The following is a 20,894-nucleotide window of genomic DNA, read 5'->3' on the forward strand; positions in this document are numbered from 1 at the left end:
AGGGATGGAAAAAGAAAGGAACAGAAACAAAGGGCCAGGAAGGTGAGGACCCTGATCCGTCCTTGCCTCCCCCACCTGCATTTCTGCAGCTGCTCTGAGCCCAGAGGAACAACAGAGAGGGCAGGACTGCCCCACTGTGCTGGGAGCGCACAGCAGCAGCCCCCATGTGTGAGAGTAAGCCCAGCATGGAGGGAACCTGGGGTTCCATCTCTGAAAGGGCAAAGCAAGCTCAGAGCAGAGAGAATCTCTGTCTCCAGCCCACCCTGTGCAGGTCTATCAGTGCCAGCACAGCCACCAGCCACCTCTGTCGGATCCAGGCTTGGGGTGAAGTTTCTTCCTTCTCTTTGGTGTTTGCTGAAGCCAGAAAGAAAAATCCAGAAGATAATCCCAGAATAGTTTGGGTTGGAAGGAACCTTGGAGATTATCTCATTCTGGCCCTATGCCATGGGCAGGGACACCTTCTACAACCCCAGGTTGCTCCAAGCCCCATCCAACCTGGCGTAGAACAGTCATGAGACATGCACAAGGAGCCAGATGAGAACAGCTACTCGGATGCTGAAGAAAATCAATCTGTCTTGCCCATCCTGTAGTCCACCCTTTCTAAAATTGCTCTGTTTTCCTGTTGGCCATCCCAGGGACCTCACACGCCCTTTGTTTGGACAAGCGGACGCCGTCGCTCCGAGGGCAGCCAGCAGTGCTGGAACTTTGGCATCCATCACCCACCACAGGTACCAGCCAGGCTGCACCTCCCAGTGAGGAGCCATCACATCTCACTTTTCTTTACACGGACAACAGCAGAAGTTTTCCAGTTTTCACCATCTGGAAGAGCGTTAAACCAGCACGGACTGAGGTCAATGTCCCGAGTACTGCACGAGACCCAACCCCAGCCACCACCAAAGGCCAAGGAAGGCCAAGCCAAAGGAAAACACCAACAGTTCTGCTAAAAAAACAGAACCAGCAGCAGCTCTGGCTCTGCAGGGAGCTCCAATCACCCATTGCAGCATTGGTATCTCCCATGGATGTGACCTGCTGCAGCTGCTCTCCTGCTTCCCACGCCGAGGAACAACCTCCAGCTCCTGCTGCTAAATCCAGGCACTGAAGAACAGTTATTTCCTTAATACACGAGGTAATGCCCTCCTACTTTCATGCATTTATTTAGCATAAACACGTGTGTTACCAGAGGAACCCATGGAGCAGAATTCCCTTGTGGTCCTGCTGCAGCTTTTTCCATGTTGTACAGGATCACAAACCCACCCCGTTGATGGCTGAAGAATGCTCAGGCTGCAGCAGCTTTGGTGGGAGCCCTACCTGTCCCCAGGGACAGGGAGCCCAAACCACAGCTGTCACACCCAGCCAGTGGCCACTGCCACAGCCCTGGCATGGGCACGAGCCCTTGCACGAAGGAACAGGCACTGAATCCCCAGCAGAGGCATAAATGGTTACTTTAGGGCTCTCTTCTCCTCTTTTGCAATACAAAAATAACCCCAAATCAAGTATTTCCTAGCTCAGCACAAGATCCTTCCTCCTTCCCCACCAGACTCAGCTTTTGTTTATCAACTGGTCCCTGCTGCGCAGGGGAAGTACAGGTGCCTGCATGTGCTCCTTGCTAAACTCCTGAAATCCCAGAAATATCTGCAAAATTCAGGAGTTTAACCCCAAGGAGTCCTGGATGTGCAGCTGAGCACAAGATCCCCCTCAGCTCATGGGGTGCAGGCTCAGAACCCCTGTTCATGCAGGGATCCCTCCCGGCACACCAAGGCATAACCCAAACTCCAAAAATGCAGCCAAGGGACATTTCTCAGGGGGACACAGGTCTGTGTGCCATGGAGAAGGACTGCCACCAGCTCACAGGTCTGTGTGCCATGGGGAAGGACTGCCACCAGCCCACAGGTCTGTGTGCCCAAGGGAAGGACTGCCACCAGCTCACAGGTCTGTGTGCTATGGGGAAGGACTGCCACCAGCTCACAGGTCTGTGTGCCATGTGAAAGGACTGCCACCAGCTCACAGGTCTGTGTGCCCAGGGGAAGGACTGTCACCAGCTCACAGGTCTGTGTGCCATGTGAAAGGACTGCCACCAGCTCACAGGTCTGTATGCCATGTGAAAGGACTGCCACCAGCTCACAGGTCTGTGTGCCCAGGGGAAGGACTGCCACCAGCTCACAGGTCTGTGTGCCCAGGGGAAGGACTGCCACCAGCTCACAGGTCTGTGTGCCCAAGGGAAGGACTGTCACCAGCTCACAGGTCTGTGTGCCATGTGAAAGGACTGTCACCAGCTCACAGGTCTGTGTGCCCAGGGGAAGGACTGCCACCAGCTCACAGGTCTGTGTGCCCAAGGGAAGGACTGTCACCAGCCCACAGGTCTGTGTGCCATGTGAAAGGACTGCCACCAGCTCACAGGTCTGTGTGCCCAGGGGAAGGACTGTCACCAGCCCACAGCTCTGTGTGCCCAGGGGAAGGACTGCCACCAGCTCACAGCTCTGTGTGCCCAAGGGAAGGACTGTCACCAGCCCACAGCTCTCTCCCATCAGGACCCCCTTCTGCTGCACCCCACACCCACGGGCACCGCTTGGGGTATTTCCACCTCCACCCACAGCTCCAAACCCTGTTTTTTTATCATTCCTTCTTCTGAAAACTGCTTTTAAATCAGTGAATTGGTGTCAGCAGGTGATGTCACATCCCAGAGCATGGCTGGCACCAGCACCATCGCACCCCTGGCCATGCCTGCCAGGGCGGTTCAGGCTCGCACCAAAGGATTTTGGCTCAGGAAACCACCGGAGATCAGGAGGAGCTGGCACGCAGCGCTCCCACCAGCTTGGCTGGCTCTGGCAGAAATAAACCCGAATATTGCCGGGGCTGCAGCTCCAGTGAGGAGCAGAGCCGGTGAGGAGAAGCTGCTCGCGGTGTGACAAATGCCAGCCCTGCTCTGTCACCGCCACCGCCGCATCCCCGATCCCAGCAGGGTACAGGGCTCCTGCACGTCCCCGCTCCGGGCACGGCAAAAAAAGGTGAAGGAAATTCTGGTTTTCGAGAAAAGATTAAAAAAATAAAAACCTCCCCGACAATTTTAACAACAACACAAGCGACACCTCTGAACCCTGCGCTCGCCCCCGCTGTGTAAAAGCCGGAGCAAACCGCCCTGCTGCACAGGAAACGCTGCTTCCAAGAAATCTCTAACAAGAAAAAAAGGTCATTTTAGAGCCTTTCCCACCTCCCCCGAGAGCGTTCGCTGCCTGGAGCCTCCCAATCCAAATACAGAGCCGGGACTCACCATGGCAGGAGCTGTTAATCCCGGCTTTGTTCATTGGAACCCGTGGATAAAACGCAGAAAAAAATATCAGCATGACCCCCCCCCCCCCCCCCCCCAGCCTCCTTCACGCCCTCCTCGGCCACCCAGCGCTGTCCAGCGGCGGCTGGAAGGTCTCTGATTCCATGGCAGAGCTGCTGTGCCGAGCCGAGCCGAGCCGAGCCGTGTCCCCGGCAGACAGGACATCCCGGCCCCGCAGGGCTCAGCGCCACGGCGGGGGTGGGAGCGCCGGGAGGGCTCCATCCGGTACCGCTCCCAGCCCCGCCGTCCTGCCCGGCCCGGCACGGCACCGTCCGGCACAGCTCGGCACCCCGGGGCCGCCAGCTGAGCCGCAGCTTCCCGTGCCAAGCCGAGAAATAAAGGGTTAAGGGCAAAGCGTCCCGCACGGTGCCGGCTGCAGGCGCTGGGAGAGGGGCTGGTGGAGATTCTGTCCTGTCTGGGCACCCCAAAACTCCCTCTCATCATCAGACTGGCCACCCTCATCATCACCAAACCAGAGCCGTGAGCCACAGCTGAGGCTCCTCTCGGCAGGTTCTGTGTGCCAGGGATGAGAAAAGTGACAGCCAAGGCTGGGTCTTCATAAATTTCATCATCATAAATTTCCCAGTCCCTCAAGGTATCAAAGAGGACAAAAAGCTCAAAAAGATGGTTCAAGGACAAGAATAGCAGTTCTTGAGTTCTTTGCAATGTGAGATAGCCAGATTAAATCACCCAATTCCCTACAAAATTCCAGTTTGTGCTGAGCCCAGTGTGCTCCACCTGCCCTGGGAATGTTTCTTCTCCATACAGCAGGAATCTGCTCACCTCTCAGCCCAAAGAAGAGGGGTCAGCACGGTCCAAACAACAAGCTGTGGCTGACACAGGATTAGTCTCTGTAGTGAAAACCACATTCCCTGTGCCTGCACTTCCCAAACCAGAGCTTTGGCATAAAATCATTCCCAGAATGAGCTGAGCATCAGCTCACCTTGCTTCTGATTCCTGGTGAGAAACACCACAGGTCTCTCATCCCTATCCAGGGATACAGCAGTGGGAAGCATCCCACCCGCCCTCAGCTCACACCTGGCAGGTCAGACCCTGCAGACCCAGACCTTGCCATCCCCACAGGCTGTGACAATGATGGAAGCTCAGGTGACAGGCCCAATATCATCCCAAAAACATGGGGGCAGTGAAAGCTGCAGAGAGGGGTGGAAACACACCAGGGACATCAGGTTTAGGGGGGTCACTCAGTCAAACAGGAGCACCTGATCTCTTTCTTCATCTCCCAACTGGAAGGAGATGATGTTGGGGCTGGAGCTGAAGGTGAAGGCTTCCCATTCTTTATGGAGCTAGCAGGAGGTGCCAGAACAGCAGGACAAAAGCATTTTGAAGAAGTCTTAAAGGATGTCACAGTTTTCCAAAGAGATGAAGGAACATTTCAAAAAATTACAGAAGTCTCCTTGCCAGGAATGTGGGGAATGTCAGGGAATATTATAAAACAGGATGAAAAACCTGGCCTCAAGCAATATTAGAGACTCTTACGCTGGTCTTGAGGATAATTCACAGGAATGGCAGAGTCAGCTCACATGGTCCCTTCCATCTGCCTCCCACCAGAGAATCCAGCACAGCCAGGTCTGCCTGTGCCCCTTCCCACCCTGCCCAAGCCCACCCTGCACCTGAGCATGGACCAAAATGGGGTCCTCTATGTAAAAAACAGCATTTCTGAGGAGCCAAGGCAAGCAAAGCCTTGTGGGACACAGAGGAGAGCCATGGATCAGGAAGGATCCCAGGATGCACAAAGGGATCTGGGCTGCTCTGTGGCTAAAAACAACCCCAAATCCAAGATCTTTGCTGTAAGTCAGGTGGAACACTTCCCAGACATGGTTCAAACAGTTCCTCTTCATTTTGGTTAATTAACCAAGCAGCTCCCATCCTTCTGAGGGATTTCCAGGCACAGGAGCTCACACCCTGGCACAGCCATTCCGGCTCGTGGGAAGTTATGACGCCGAGCACACCGGAGCCACAGCGGTGGCTGCCAGCAGCAGGGTCAGAGGCAGAGGAACAGCTCCTGGGGTCAGGAGAAGGAGAAGCCCAGGGGTCAGCAGGCAGCAGGAAGCCCCAATTCCACACATCAACCACTTGCAGTAAGAAGCAGAGGCCAGTTACTGGCAGAGCAGCGCCTTTGGCAGGAACGGGCATGTTTGTTCCAGCTTCCCTTCCATGTGAAAGCCCCTCTGTAAGGAAAAGATTTGTCACAGCAAGGCCCACTTGGGGTTTTTTGTCTGGGCCTGACTGCACAACGGCCTCGCTGGTGCTCACAGCTGGGCATGGTGAGGATGGGGCTGCTCGTGGGGCACAGATCCCCTCCTGATGGTGGGCTGATGCCAGGGCTGGCAAAGGCTCCAGCCTGTTCACAGCTTCCCAGGGGTGATACTAAGAGCACTTTGGCCTCAAGACAGTCATTCTGCAATAGCCACTGCTTTCACATAGGGAGGAACCTCACCAGCCAAACCCCCACCACAGCAGCTGTGCATGGCAGGGGAGCCATCCCCAGCAGGCAGGGCTGTGTCCTTCAGAACACTCTAAAATGCTCATCTTTCCCCAAGCCAGCATTCCTTTCCACTCCCAGCAGTGCGCAGCAGTTGCCCCACTGGTGTTTCTGAGGAAGGCTTTGCCTCAGCGAAGCTCTCCCCCAGTGCTGCTGGCTGATGTGTTTGTGGTCAATCAATCAGCTCAAAACCCTTCTAGAACTTTATCCATCTAATTTTATGACTAATTTTTGACTCAAACGTGAGTTCTCAGAAGGGGCCCAAATCCCCAGCACACCTCAGCATCTCTGAGGACGAGCAGCACCTGCCCCCAGCCCCATCCAGGACACCTTGTGCCTTGATTTGCCCAAAATCCCAGTCCCAGAGGCTGGAGGTGTGGCTGCTCACCCAGCAGTGCCTCTCTGAGCCACAGCCACGCACACAAGGCCAGCCACGCTCCAGTGCCCTGCCTGGCATGTGACAGGTGACACCGGGCCGTGACCGCCGCTCGCAAGGACGCGCCGCTCTTCCCGCCGGCTGCTCACCCAGGGCTTCATTCCCACCTGCCCACGCACTGCGGGGTGGCACAGGGTCCCTGCAGCCTGAGAGCACCAGCAGGGCTGCAGGAGCTGGTCTTGGCTCTCCTGGGTCTCCAGAGCATTCCCACAGAGAGGTGGGACATGGCATCTCCTCCCCCTTCCACTGCAGAACACCATCCCCACCCAGGAGCTCGGCAGAGCTGGGGATGAGCTGAAGGGGAGCAGTGCTGGAACAACAGGGAAAGCACTGGCAAAGCCACCAGTGCATCACTCTGTGCCACGATGGGCTGAGGAGCCTGGCCAAGAAACACAAATGCTCAATAATCCATGGAACCCAGTCCTTCACATGCTGCCAGGAGCCCTTCACAGCTCAGTCCCTGCTCAAGGAGCACCATGAGAGCAGGTGAATGCCAGGTGAAGCAGCTGGGCAGGTGAGTGGCTCTGCCAGCACAGCCAGAGAACAGCCCAGGAGCAGCCAAGACCTCTGTGGGTGCTGGCAGCAAGGACAGAATGGGATCTCTGAGGATTTGAGTTCCATCTCGAGCCAGCACTGAGCACTCAGGGGGATGTGGCCCTGCCAAGACAGATGTTCTTAACTCACAAAGTTTCCTTCTGTCCTTAGAGACCACTGATAAAATATCAGTGAACCTTATCAAACGCCAGTCATTGAGACTGCTGACCTTGCTATCTCTGTCGTCTCCAACTGCTATGGCCAAAGGAACAGAGACACAAGACTCAGGACCCTGCCTGGGGGACCCCAGCCCAACCCTCAGAGCAAAAATTGACACCCAAAGCAGGGAGGGAGCAGGGGCTGAGGTGGGGGCGGCCACAAAGTGACTTTGCTTTGCTGAGAAGGGCAGGAAGGAAAAGCGTCAACCTGCGAGCTCAGCCAAGGGTCCAGCACTGCTTCCTGCCACGGTTCTGCAGAGAACCTCATTAATGAGCCAACAGCTGCAGCTCCCCAGCCCCTAACAGTGTTCACAGAAACAAAAAATTAATTAAAAAACAATCCCTGCTGCTCGAGCAGGTGGGAAGGCTGTGAGAGCAGGAGAAGAGAGGCAGCCTCACAAGCGTGGCTGCAGCACGGCAGCCGTGCCCGAGCTCCAGGGACAGCGTGATCCCCGCCGGCCTTCCTCAGTCAGAGGAAGAGCTTTGGGCACACCCAGCTCCTCTCAAAGCAGCTCTGCCGGTGGGGAAGGACATCCACCCAAAACTCACCAGGTCCCAGCCTGTTCCTGCTGCCCCTCCCTGTGCCCGGGATCCTGCGGTAGCCAGAGCTGGCTGGAGCTGCAGGACACGCACCCAAGGGCAGGCTGGCAGTGCCCAGGGGGAACATGGGCACAAAACTGCAGCTCACCAGCAAACCTGACTGTGAGCACTGCTTCAGTCACAGAGAGAACCACAGTGATCACAGAATCATTGACTAAAGGATGGTTTAGTTTGGAAGGGACCTTTCAGCTCATCCAGTTCCAAGCCCTGCCACCAGACCAGGTTACTCCAAACTTCATCCAGCCTGGCCTTGGACACTTCCAGGGATGGGGCAGCCACAGCTTCTCTGGGCAACCTGTGCTGCCAGGGCCTCAGTACTCTCACAGGAAAGAATTTCTTCCCAGTGCCTCAGCAGCACCTGAGGGTCACCTCTGAACCCTCTCTTTGCATTTAAACACTAAAAAAAATAATCAAAAAATTAAATTAAAAATGTGTGCTGCTTCTTTTGTGCTGGGAATTGTCCTCACCACACCAACCAACACCACCTCTTTTATTTACCCCCTCTTCCCTTCCTCCTGCCATGCACACGCCATCCATCCGTGCCACCCCTGTGCCTGGCCCAGCACACAAGGACCCCAGCTTGCAGGTGATGTTTGCAGCCAACCAAACCAGCACCCTGCCAGCTCCCTGCCTTTAACCTGAGGCAGCCCCAGGTGCTTTCAGAGCACCAGTGCTCCCAGCCCAGCCCCGGGACCACCACTCCTGTGGCTGCTGGAGCAGAGCGACACCCCAGCGCTGTGGGGCCGGGAGCCAAGGCAAAACAATGGGAGCCATTTACAGGGCAGGAAGCTGCATCTGCTGCATGAAACGCTATCTTCAAACAAGACGTGTTTGGATAACTCCAGTTTCATAACTCGCCTCTTCCGATGTTAGGAAATCACGGTAATAAAAGGAAAACAAAATGGGGGAGAAGAAAATTGGCACGGGGAACATTGGGGGGCAGCTCGAGCCTGGGGGAGCCCAGCCTGGGGCATCAGGGTCTGGCTGCAGCCCCTGGCCCAGGATCTGACCAAATATCCTCAGGGAAAGAGTTAAACCTGCACTACCCACCCCAGGGGCACAGGGAATGCTCATGATCTGCTGCATTTCCACCTTGGCTTCTTGGACTTTTCAGCGGCAATCAAAGCCATCCTGGGGGAGGGAGGACACCAATGACAGGATAACGGGGTTCAGCAGCTCTTATCTTCATCATCTTAAAGACAATGGAAGGGATGGCATGAAAGCAGCCTCAAGGGTGCCAGCTCAGGCTCAGCACAGTGGCAGCAGCACTGCCAGGGCACAGGGGACCCTGCAGGACCCTGCTCTCACCCTGCTGTGACAGGAGGGACCTGCAGGACCCTGCTCTCACCCTGCAGTGACAGGAGGGACCTGCAGGACCCTGCTCTCACCCTGCAGTGACAGGAGGGACCTGCAGGACCCTGCTCTCACCCTGCAGTGACAGGAGGGACCTGCAGGACCCTGCTCTCACCCTGCAGTGACAGAAGGGACCCCACTCTCACCCTGCAGTGACAGGAGGGACCCTGCTCTCACCCTGCAGTGACAGGAGGGACCTGCAGGACCCTGCTCTCACCCTGCAGTGACAGGAGGGACCCTGCTCTCACCCTGCAGTGACAGGAGGGACCCTGTTCCTCACCCTGCTGTGACAGCCAGCCCAGCCAGCACCTCCCGCAGCTGCCACCTCCACAATTGGGGACAAGGAGCCAAAGCTGAGGTCACCCAGCTCGGCTGCAGACCCTCCCCAGCACCCACCTCCTCTCCCCACCCTCCCCAGGCCAAATATAAATTTGCTTACAGGAAATGCCTTAAAGAAAAGGCACCTCCCTGCGTCCTGAAGAATGCCCAGAAAATAAACTGTCTCTGGACAAGAAGGAAATGGCTTTTTTTTTTTTTTTTTTTTTTTTTTTAAATCACATTGCAAAGCAGCTTTATTAACCCCTTCAGTCCCTGCTGCAAATGTTCCCCGTGTGCCTCAGGGAATCTCAAGGTGTCTGGAGTTTGCATTGGTGATGTGAGAAGAGCCTATCGGTGGCATTGCCAGATCCTGAAAAAAATGGCACAAAACCCAAAATCCAAACATAAACTCTGCCTGGCAAGGAAAGCATGAGATCCCCAAAAGGGCTCATAGCTGGGGACCCACTCTTGACTTCACAAAAGCTCTGGCCCCATTCCCAGAGGCACTGGGCAGAACTCATGCAGCTGTTGGCATTGCTGGAGGCCCTGCACTGCACCAGGGGCTGCAGCTGTGCCCCCTCCCCAGCCAGACCCTTTCCACAGGGGCCCTGAGTGGGCTGTGTGAGGGTCCCTCAGGGGCTGTGCTGGGATCTCCAGCAGATGGAACCGTGGCTCCTGAGCCTGCTGTGGAGGGCAGGGATGGGGTACCCGGGCCCCTGCAGCCCCCCCAGCCCCCTGCCAGCCCTGCAGCTGCTGCAGCCCAGCAGGGACACACGTGGGGGCTTAGGAAGCACAAACGCTGCCTTCACACCAACCTCCTGACATAAGGCACAAGAAAGCAGAAAGAGAAGAAATGCAGGAAATGCAGGAGGTGGAGAAGCAGCTGCCTCCAGCAGTCAGTCAAGGACAGAGCAAAGCCGAGAGCAGAGAGCTCGCTCTCCTGGGCCCTCCAGCACGGGACAGCACAATAAATAAAACAATAAATAAGCTCAGTGCCAGGATCTGGCAGTGTTCCCGTGCACTCACAGGTCACAGCCACAGAGAGGGTGATCCCATTCTCTCTGTGCAGCAGAGGACACCAAAGCAAGGCCAAGGGCACAGCACTCCCTGTGTCCCCAGCCCCCTGAATATCCCCTTAATAAGCAGGCACTTGGTGCTTTCAGCCCCAGAGTGGTTTGATCCAGCTCAGCTGCTGCTGCAGAACGCCTCCATGCCTGCTGGGGTTGGGAATTTCTCAGCAGAGCTGGAAGAGCTGTGGAGGTGTGAGGCCAGGCATGGGGATGGGAAAGGGAAGCGTGGGGTCAGCTGCCACTTGGCTGGGAAACAAATTTCTGTCCAGAGAGCAGCCAGGGCTCAGGGTTCAGCAGGAGAGAGATCGCCTGCGTGGAAAAGAGAGGCAATCTCTGCCTTGTACCTGATTTAGCACTTTGTGTATGTCCATTATTTTTATCTGTGGGAGAACATCCTACATCCTTGCTGCTCCCAAGCCAGCAGCGCCACGGCTCCCAGGACTTCACAGCAGGAGAATTCACCCAGCCACAGTCCCTGTGTGCGCCCAGTGTGTCTGTCCCATGCCAGTGGCTCTCTCCATGCAAAGCCATCCTGGGATTTGCTCAGGAAGGTGTCTGGAGGCCATGGGGCAACCCTCTGCCTGGAAAAGCAAAGCTGGAGCACCAGCCCTGGCTCGGACATCCTGCTCTTGCCCAATGACACTGATGAAACGAGGTCAGGTGCCCTCTGCGTCACCGCTGCGGGCACTGCCCTGCAGCCTTGTGACACCCCTGGCCAGGGGCAGTTCCAGTTTCAGCAGGAGCAGCAGGGCCAGCGGCCAACCCTCTGAAACCCCACAGAGCAAACCCCACCTGCAGCCTCAGAGCCAGCCCTGCTCCAGCCCAGCCCTCAGCACTGCCAGCAGAGCCTCATCCTCTCCACTCCTTTTCCTTTTTTCTTCCTTTGCCCTTTAAATGCCAGCTTTCTTGTGCTCTCCCCCTGCACCTGCAGGGCAGGAGATCCCCCAGCTCACCCAGGCTGGGCACACAGGACCCCTCAGGTTCAGCACAAGCCACCAGCTCCTGCTCTCACTTAAGCAATGGGACCAAGCCTTGGCTGCAGCACCCATGGAAATCCAGATGTTCATCCCAGGACCACGCCAGATGTTCCAGGGCTCATCCTGACCACCCCACCGGCCTGTCTGCCCTGCAGACCCCCAGGCTTTGACACTGCAGCCCTACTGAGATTGAACATGCCTCGAGTACAGTGGGATAGGAAGTGGCTGAGCCCTGGGAGGGTCCCCGAGCTGCTGAAGCTGTTCCAGCCCTGCCGTTAACGTTTGCTCTGCCGGGAACTGGCACGGGTGACGAGTGCCCCGTGCTGATAAGGGCTCTGCAAACAGCCAGGCCAGTGCCCACGTGGCACAGGGACCTGTCAATGATTAACCCAGCAGCTGCAGGGGACAGCAGCAGGCTGGGGACACGGCCACCCGTGGGTGTCACAGCACCCAGAGGCATGGGGACCCACTGGAAGCCACATCCTGTGGGATCAGGGTCACATCTGCATCATCAGGGAGAGGATGACCAGCCTGGAATGGGCAGCACAGCTCCACACCAACAATGCTCCTCCTGCAGCACATGCAGGTAACACACCCAATGAACAGAAGGCAAACAGATAACAAAAATCTGGAAGAGCACCAAAAAAGCACCAAAAAAGCATCCTCTTACTGGAAATGTAGGGACAGGCCCTGTCTCTTTAAATCCCCAGCAGCCTGGAAAGGTTCCCATGTTGCCGAGGTGCCTCTGCAAATGGCAGGAGCCAAAGGGCCAGAGCAGCTCAATCATTAACCTGCCGAGACCCCCGGCCTCGCTGGAATGTGCCAGTCCCCTCCAGAGCTCTGCTCCAAGGTTCACAGCAGCTCCTCTGCCCTGGCCACCAGCCCTGGAGGCTCCAGCCACTTTCCAGCACAGCTTTCCTCCAGGGCTAACCCCCCAGACACCTCTGACACACGTCCCAGCAGGGGTAGAACACCACATGCAAGAAGGGAAGTTGAGAAATAAGAAATCCCAAGTTCTGGGGAGATGTTCCCATGCTAAGCAAACTTGTGACATGGTTTTGGGAGCTGTAACTCCCTGTGGCTCCTCTTGCCTTGGAGTACCATTGCTGCTGCAGCAGGACCAGCATGGGCACGGCATGGGATGGGAAGAGTGGCACAGCAACAGCATCTCAGTTTTTACAGCCCCCATGCTGCTTCTAAAGCTTTTTACATGCACATAAACAGCTCAGCTTTCATCTCTGGGCTCTGGTAATCCTTGTCACCAAATCCAATGGGCAGAAGGGATGGAGTAACATCTCTGCTATGGGGCTGGGGGGAGGAAAGGAGACCCCTGTGTTAAGGGATGCTCTGACCCCTGGTCCCACCACACCACAGGACCCCCAGCTCCCCATGAATCAGGGCCACAGTGACCCCTCCAGAGGCATTCCCTTCCCCAGAGACCCTGCCTGAATTTGGGGATTAAACTCCCACAGACACCGAATGCAGAAGCCTTTCCAAAGCCACACTGAGGGAAAATCCCAAACCCCTGCAACAGGCAAACTGTCTCAGTCTTTACATGGGGTGATCACTTAAAGGAAGGAGACTTCGTTCTTCTCTCTGCTGGCAGTGATTTACCCTCAGCACTGCCTGCACCCTTCAGTGCCAGCCAACTTCCAGGCTTGGTCCTCCTGCCCAAAGTCACGCAGCAGCCTCAGCATGCCCTCGGGGAAAGGGTGACCTTTCATTCTCCCACTCACTTCAATTGACTTTGAGAACCTTCAAATCTTTTTGAAATTAGTACAAAACCAAAGGGAAGTACTGACGTGCCCTTGGGCACAACCACATTTTGTTCTCTTACGAAACTGAAGCGCTGGCAGCCTGTCCTGAGCACACACTGGGGTTTGGGCACTGCAGGCGATGCAGACGAGGAATTCTCAACGGAAGCGCGGCTGGATTTATGCTCTCAGTCTTTTATCAGAAAAATATTTCTTGGAGGAAGTGCGAGCACATGGCAGGAACGTGAGCTGCTCCTCAGAAGGAGCTTGGATACCTGCTCTGTGCTGGAACTTTGTGTTTTGCCACACACAGAAAATACTGACAAGCTGTCAGGATAAGGGTGGGAGCTGATTTTCCCCCTGCAAGAATGGAGGGAGACTGATGGGATGTGAGCTGATATGTGGCCCCTGCTCCTGTTGAGCAGCAAGGGGTGGCTGCACAGCACCTCCTCAGCTGGGCTTTGGTGAGAGTGCAAACAGAAAAAGGCACAGCCATTGATAACAGTTCACGTATGCAAGTGGAAAAGAGTGTGGATTTCTGCCAAAAATTCACGATATGCACTCCAACACCCAGGGACTGTACAAAGGTCTTTAAGTGTAAGAGGCTCTGCTGCCCTCGGCACACAGAGCACTTCAGAACACAAACCACAAATCCAAACGCACAAAGAGCCGGTGTTTGAGCTCGGCACATCAAAGAGCCCCTGAGGAAGCAGCCTCTCACCTTGGCAGCACGCTTCCCCAGAGCACTGCTGGGTCACAGTGTGACAAATGACACAGGCACAGCAAATCCACCCCTCCCTACCAATGACAAAGGGTAGGGAACCTGCTGCAAACGTGCCCAGGGCACTGAAAGCCAGGACACAGAGCCCAGCCTCCCCCACTGCAGGGAGAGGGGCTGATCTGGAGTCCCCTGACAGATGGCAAATCCGTGCTTTCCCAGCCACCAGGCTACCTGCACTAATCCCAGCTAGGGGAGGTGAGGAGGAGCCCTGGGGAAAGGCAGGTGGCCAAACCCCCATCCCTGCTGAGCCCTGCCAGCCGTGTGCAGGTCTGACTGAGCCGAATTGAACGTGCCGAACCCAAACCGGCCGATGCAGGGGCAGATTCTCAGCCAGATTCTCGCCCCACACATGGCCGTGACTCAGCCCAGAGGACAGAGGGGGATCCAGTTTCTGCACGAGGCAGTCAGGAGCTGCATGCCAGCTCCAAGCTCCTCATCCTCCCCGCCTGCAGCACAGCCACCTCCTCCAGGCACCGAGTCCGGCCCAGCACGGACACCGGTACCAGAGCCTGGCGCATCCCAGATGCTGCTGGAGCCACGGGTGAACCACAGAATCTCATTCGGGTTAGAAAACCCACTGTGACCACCGAGCCCAGCACTGCCAAGCCACCACTAACCCACGTCCCCAAGTGCCACAGCCACACAGCTGTTAAACCCCTCCAGGGACAGTGACTCCACCACTGCCTCGGGCAGCCTGTGCCACGGCTGGACAGTCCTTTCAGAGAAAAAATTGTTCCTAATATCCAACCAAACTTTCCGTGGCACAACTTGAGGCCACTGTATCTCTCCGTCACTGCCTGTCGACTCACTCCACTACACACAGAGCTGGAAGTGATTTCAGGAAGGGATTCTGCCACGCTTGTGCAACAATCGGAGCACAGCCCAAAGACAGCAGATTGCTGGGTGCTTTCCCCCAAAATCCACCTCCTCCTCCTCCTCCTCTGCACTGACCCCCATCCCCACGTTCCCCATTTACCTTGCGGCTGTGCCCCGTCCGGCGCTCTCGGGGGACCTGTCGAGGGATGGGGAGGACGGAGGGCTCTGGGGGAGATGGGGGGCGCAGGGGGGACCCGGTGACCGGGCCCGGCAGTGCCAGCCGGCGCTCCGGCTGTTGTCGGTGTGAGCGGCAGGTGCGGGGCTGTGCCACGGGAGAGCTCGGGATCCGCCTCCCCATCCCCGGGATCCGCCTCCCCATCCCCGGGATCCGCCTCTCCATCCCCGGGACCCGGCCCCCATCCCCGGGATCCGCCTCTCCATCCCTGGGATCCGCCTCTCCATCCCTGGGATCCGCCTCCCCATCCCCGGGATCCGGCCCCCATCCCCGGGATCCGGCCCCCATCCCCGGGATCCGGCCCCCATCCCCGGGATCCGCCTCTCCATCCCCGGGATCCGCCTCCCCATCCCCGGGATCCGCCTCTCCATCCCCGGGATCCGCCTCCCCATCCCCGGGATCCGCCTCTCCATCCCCGGGATCCGCCTCCCCATCCCCGGGATCCGCCTCCACATCCCCGGGATCCGCCTCCCCATCCCCGGGACCCGGCCCCCATCCCCTGCACCGCCCGCCCCGGGACCGCCCCGTGCCCGCAGCCCCGGCCCCGGGCTGGAGCGGCGGGGGCTCCTCGGTGCCGCATCGGGGAAGGGGGAAATGGAGATGGAACCTGGAACCGCTCTGCCAGGGAGCCAGGCAGGGAGAGCTGGCAGTGTTCATCTGGAGGAGGCTCCAGGGAGACCTTAGAGACCATTCCACTGCTTAAGGGGCTCCAGGAGAGCTTGGGACAAGGGATCGAGGGACAGAACAAGGGGGAATGGCTTCTCACTGAAAAAGAGAAGGGTTAGGTGGGGTGAAATTCTCTCCTGTGAGGGTGGGGAGGCCCTGGCACACATTGCCCAGAGAAGCTGCGGCTGCTCCATCCCTGGAAGTGTCCAAGGCCAGGCTGGACAGGGCTTGGAGCAATGGGATAATGGAAAGTGTCCCTCCATGGTGGAGGAGGGAATTAAATGAACTTTAAGGTCCCTTCCCACCCAAACCATTCTGTGATTCTGTGCCACACATGGACCCCACTGGAACCCCAAGCCCTGTGCATGTCCCACAGTGCCCCAGGCCCCCGTGCCCCCCCCAGCTCATCCATCCCTGTCCCTCCACTCCCAGACTGGCAGCAGCAACTGCAGGGCCTGGCCTGGCCCGTGGGGCTGCAGGATGGGGACACCAACAGCTGCCACCTCCCTGCAGGACTCAGCACACACAGGGATCCCTCAGGCTGTTCCCCCCACAAACAGGAGCCCCAGGACAATTTCTGGACACACCTGGCTGTCCCCAGCTCTCCCTGTGGTCAGACCCAGCAAATGGAACAGTTGGGGTGCAAGCCACCACGAGGCATTGAGAGGAGCAGTGGGGCTGCTCTGTAGTTACTACTGTCCCCCAAAATCCCCTAGCACTGCTCTGTAGTTATTACTGTCCCCCAAAATCCCCTAGCACTGCTCTGCAGTTGCCATTCCAACAGCACAGAGTGAGGAGGACCTTCTTCATGGCACACACACCTCACAACCTGGCTCTGCACCATACACTTCTGTCACACCAGAGGGGCCACAGGTGATTTGAAAGAGGGAAAAACAGTGCTTACAATGGACTTGAAGGATGAAATTTTTGCGAGTAATGAGAGGTGAAAGGGCTGGAGGCCAGGAGGCACCAGCCCAAGCATGGAGGGAGAGGCAGAGGGGGCAGAGGGTGAGATGGAGGCAGGCAGTGATCTGGGGTGGGATGACCAGAAAAACAGGAGAGAGACCAGGTACATTGCAGAGATGCCAGAAACCACCTTTCCTCTGGAAATCACTGCTTGGAGAGACGCCCAAGCTCCAAACACGGGAGAATCAAGTTAAAAAACAGGATTTTTTCCCCATTGTTTTCATAGTCTGAGAGGCACATCTCCTTCCTTCCTTCCCAAGCTCCTGACTCTCCTCCCACCAACCTCTGCCCCCCCTGCCCTGGCTGTCCCCGCGGAGGGAAGGGACCCAGCACAGGCTGCTCAATGCGCCTCTTGTTGGCTGCAAACCCCTCCCGCAGCTTTGTGCGTGAGAGCCCCTGACAGCTGGACCCGAGGGGCGGCCAGGGGGTGGCAGGGGCTGACAGCAGGCAGCCAGTGCCCCCCGGGGTCAGCCCCAGCGCAGGGACAAGCTTGCTGCTCGGGGGAGATCACTGGGAGGTCATTTAGGCTGTGAGCACCCGCGGGCAGAGGAGGCGGCAGGGGGATGCGGGTGTCAGGACCCAGCCGAGCCTTGACCCCCACAAGTCACAAGCCCACCACAGTCAGGCTCCCCGGCTCATGGGGAGGGGACAAAAAGGGACAGAGGGTGAGCAGAGGCTCTGGAAACACTTCGGGTGCTGGCTGACCCCCAAAGCCAGCACCCCGGGACAGGGATGGTTTTTTCACCCGGGTGGTCCCATCACGCTGACGGCCACTGGAAAAGCGCCGGGCTCGGAGGTTTCGGGCATTTTTCCGCTGGTTCCTTGCGTGAAGCAGGAACAAGGGAGGGTGTGGAGGCAAGAGCAGGAAATCTCGCGGAGACGCTGAGCTGGAAAGCGGCGGAGGGGGCAGAGCGGGGCGGCCGCTCCCAGCCGGGGCTCGGGGGTCCCCAAAGCGCGACCCCCCCACACCCTGCGGGACACGGATCCCTCTGCTGCCCCCGGATCGTGAAACCCCCGGAAGGGTCACAGCGAGGAAACGGCGGAAAGGAACAAAATACGGCTCCTAATCCACGGGAAAAACACATTTGTTCCAGCCGGGAACCCCCAGCAGAAGGGGAACCCAGGCGCCCCCGGACACAGCCTGCTCCAGCACATCACAGCCTTTTCACTGCTGCTTTTTCCAACAACCCGAATAAATGGGGGGAAAAAGCTTACAGTTTTCTTTCAGGCATATAAATACAAACAGAGCCCCATAGTGATGGGCTCTGGGGCATGTGTGTAACACCCAGCTGCCAGGGGACTCCTGCTCTGCTAATGCATTATCCATGGCTCTGTTTTTCCACTGCTGTCGATGGAGAATGGAGAAACTCGTGTTATTTTCTCATGAAGGCTGCCACCCCCTGGCAGAGCTGGCCCAGCCAGTACTGGCACCCTTGCCCACCTTTGGAGGCCCCTTTTTTCTCTGTCCAGCTGCCCTAGTGCAGAACACCTGTTGGCTTTTCCAAGCCCTAAAAGCATCACCCAGGCACTGCCACTGCAGCCCTTCCAACCACAGGGTACCCAGAAAATGCCACAAGGATCCCCAGGCTCACAGGGCATCCCTAACACCACTGAAAACAGTGAATCTGCAGCACAGAGAGGCCATAAACCACCTTTGCCCATCCACCTGGAGCTTCCAGGACCACAGGGATGTTCCAGCACTGGCCTCACACCAGCAGGAAGGGAGCAAACCAGCCAAGAGGAGGAGGATGGCTTCAATGTCCTTCACGAGAGGGAAATGAGGGGAAAGAGGTCGCCTGGCACACCCGAAATGGCAGCTGGAGCTGTGCTGCCAGCTGCATGAACACAGCAGGCAGGAGCTCAGCAGTGCCGAATTCCCCAGCTTCCAAAGGAGGAGGGCGAGAGGGAGGAAAAGAGAAGCTCAGAGACACACACAACAGCATCATTCATGGAGCTGGGTTTGTGCAACAAGGCTCCTGTGTCTGCCTTGGAGCTCCGGGCAATTAAAACAGCAGCCACAGATCTGGGAGAAACAGCAGGAATTTATCCCAGGAATCCGGATTATGTGGCCACTGCTGGAACAGAGCAGAAAGCCCCCAGCTCCTGGAAGGCAAAACCCTGGCAAGTGATGAGCAACCAGCTCCATTATCCAACTGTTCCTGCCTCACCCACCTGAGTCAGAGCTTCCTCTCCTAACATCAGGAGTGGGGGGATTGCTGCTGCTGCTGCTGCTGCCTCCAGACAGGCCCACCAAGGGGCACAGGGGGCTGCAGGGCTGCTTGGGGGACACATGGCAAGGCAAGTGTGCTGTGCTCCCAAAGATAAAGGCAGTGCTTTGCAAGCCTAAGAATGAGGTTTTCCATTCTGGTCCATCCTTGGAAGCATGCACAGGGTTACCAGCACGTGTGAAAAGGGAGACGATGCTGAGCAATCCTGTGAAAATCTTCCTGGCAGGGCTGGCTCCTGGGAGCAAGCACAGACCCTCCAGGAGATCCCAGAGAGGATCTGTGCTCCCTGCTCTCATGTGGATGATCTCAGAACAATCTCCTGTCCCCTACAAGAGATCCTGTCCCCCCTGACCCATGGGGCAAACAGCCCCTGGCTGCAACTCGCCACATGTGCCAGCTCTGAGACAGGCAGTGTCACTGGCACGGGGTGTAGCAGTGGGAGATCTTTAGAGAACTCGACTTCCCCCTTGCCTACAATAAATTAAGCTTATCTTGTCACCCCTGAGGAATTGCCCCCGTCCACCTAGCGTGATTTGGGCCATTCCTGAAGAGATCATTTATCAGCAGAAAGAATGAGTCTCCAGGTGTGAGGTGGAATTGTTCACTAAGCATCACAGCCGATGGAGAAACCAGGCAGCAGCAGTTCCTCCTTTAGATCCCAAAATAAATGGCTTTCAAGATCATTACCCACACCCTGTTATCACAGGCATCTTTACAAGCCACATCAAACCAGTTTTAGCACCCGAGTTCCAAATGAACAAAAACTCCTTAAGCATTTTCACAGCCTGGACAAGATGACTGATACAAGCATCATTAAAACGTTATCAAATACAAAATAATGCTTTTTCTTTGATGAAAAGTGGAAGTCCTTGTCACCTGACCGACTCTTGGGTGGATCATTTGCTTTACCAGTCGGCTCAGAACAGTCCCCGCCTCGGCTTTGTGACCGGCATCACACAGACACGACAGACAGCCGGGCACGGCCCAGAACACCGCCAAAATCGAGTTTGGACGGAAAGCAGAGCCCGCGCTCCTCAGTCAGCCGCATCCCCTGTCTGTGCTCTGCCCTCTGCATCCACCGCACTGACCCACACGGAGCTCTCACCCTGCGCCAGCCGCGTCCCTCGCCCGCCGCGCACCGAACGCGCCGGCCCCGCTGCCAGCGCTGCCCGCACCGGGCTGATGGCAGCCCCGCACCGGGCTGATCACAGCCCCGCACCGGGCTGATCGCAGCTCCCGCACCGGGCTGATCGCAGCCCCCGCACCGGGCTGATCGCAGCCCCGCACCGGGCTGATCGCAGCCCCGCACCGGGCTGGCCCCGCACCGGGCTGGCCCCGCACCGGGCTGATCGCAGCCCCGCACCGGGCTGATCACAGCCCCGCACCGGGCTGATCGCAGCCCCCGCACCGGGCTGATGGCAGCTCCCGCACCGGGCTGGCCCCGCACCGGGCTGATCGCAGCCCCGCACCGGGCTGATCGCAGCCCCGACACCGGGCTGATCGCAGCCCCGCACCGGGCTGATCGCAGCCCCGACACCGGGCTGATCGCAGCCCCGCACCGGGCTGATCGCAGCCCCCGCACCGGGCTGGCCCCGCACCGGGCTGATCGCAGCCCCGCACCGGGCTGGCCCCGCACCGGGCTGGCCCCGCACCGGGCTGGCCCCGCACCGGGCTGATCGCAGCCCCGCACCGGGCTGGCCCCGCAGCCCTGGCCCCGCAGCCCCGGCCCCGCACTCACCTGCCCGCCCGCGCCGCCTTCCCCCGCACGGAGCCGCGGCCGCGGCGCGGCGGAGCCGCAGCCCCAGGGAGCGCCCGGAGCCCCGGCGCGGAGCTGCGACCCCGGCCCCGTCCCGGTGACCCATCGCTCTCCGACCCAGCTGCAGCTCCTCCCCCACAGGGATGCGGGCACGGGACCGGGGCCGCTCCGGGGAACGCCCGCTCCCCTTCCGCCCGTTCCCCGCAGCCCCGGCCGAGCCCCCCCGGCCGCGCCTCCGGCCGAGGAAACCGCTCGCCCCGGGGGTCCCGCAGCATCCCCGGGACCTGGGATCCCGCTCAGCCCCGTCCCCCAGGCTCGGGCATCACCAGGGCCCGAGGTGAAGGTGATGCTGAGCCAC

General features: G+C 58.1%; 1 protein-coding gene across 3 annotated transcripts in view; it reads right to left on the reverse strand.

The window, feature by feature from the left end:
* The window catches only part of STARD8 (StAR related lipid transfer domain containing 8), a 42,493-nt gene that overhangs the window by 15,198 nt on the left and 6,401 nt on the right, over positions 1–20,894 (reverse strand). Inside the window, exon 1 of one of the 3 annotated variants that reach the window (XM_058033001.1) lies at positions 14,846–14,924. The exons of 1 other annotated variant lie outside the window; for it this stretch is intronic. Coding sequence is in view for 1 of the 2 variants with exons in the window: in XM_058033000.1 (XP_057888983.1) it covers positions 3,269–3,341 (73 nt within the window). In the remaining variant the exon portion in view is untranslated. Of the gene's footprint in view, positions 1–3,268; positions 3,345–14,845; positions 14,925–20,894 lie in introns of those variants that run through there. One more of the 3 variants, XM_058033000.1, reaches the window with a different exon arrangement.

This window comes from Melospiza georgiana, chromosome 12 (genome assembly GCF_028018845.1).
Source record: "Melospiza georgiana isolate bMelGeo1 chromosome 12, bMelGeo1.pri, whole genome shotgun sequence".
NCBI classification, from domain to species: Eukaryota; Metazoa; Chordata; class Aves; order Passeriformes; family Passerellidae; genus Melospiza; species Melospiza georgiana.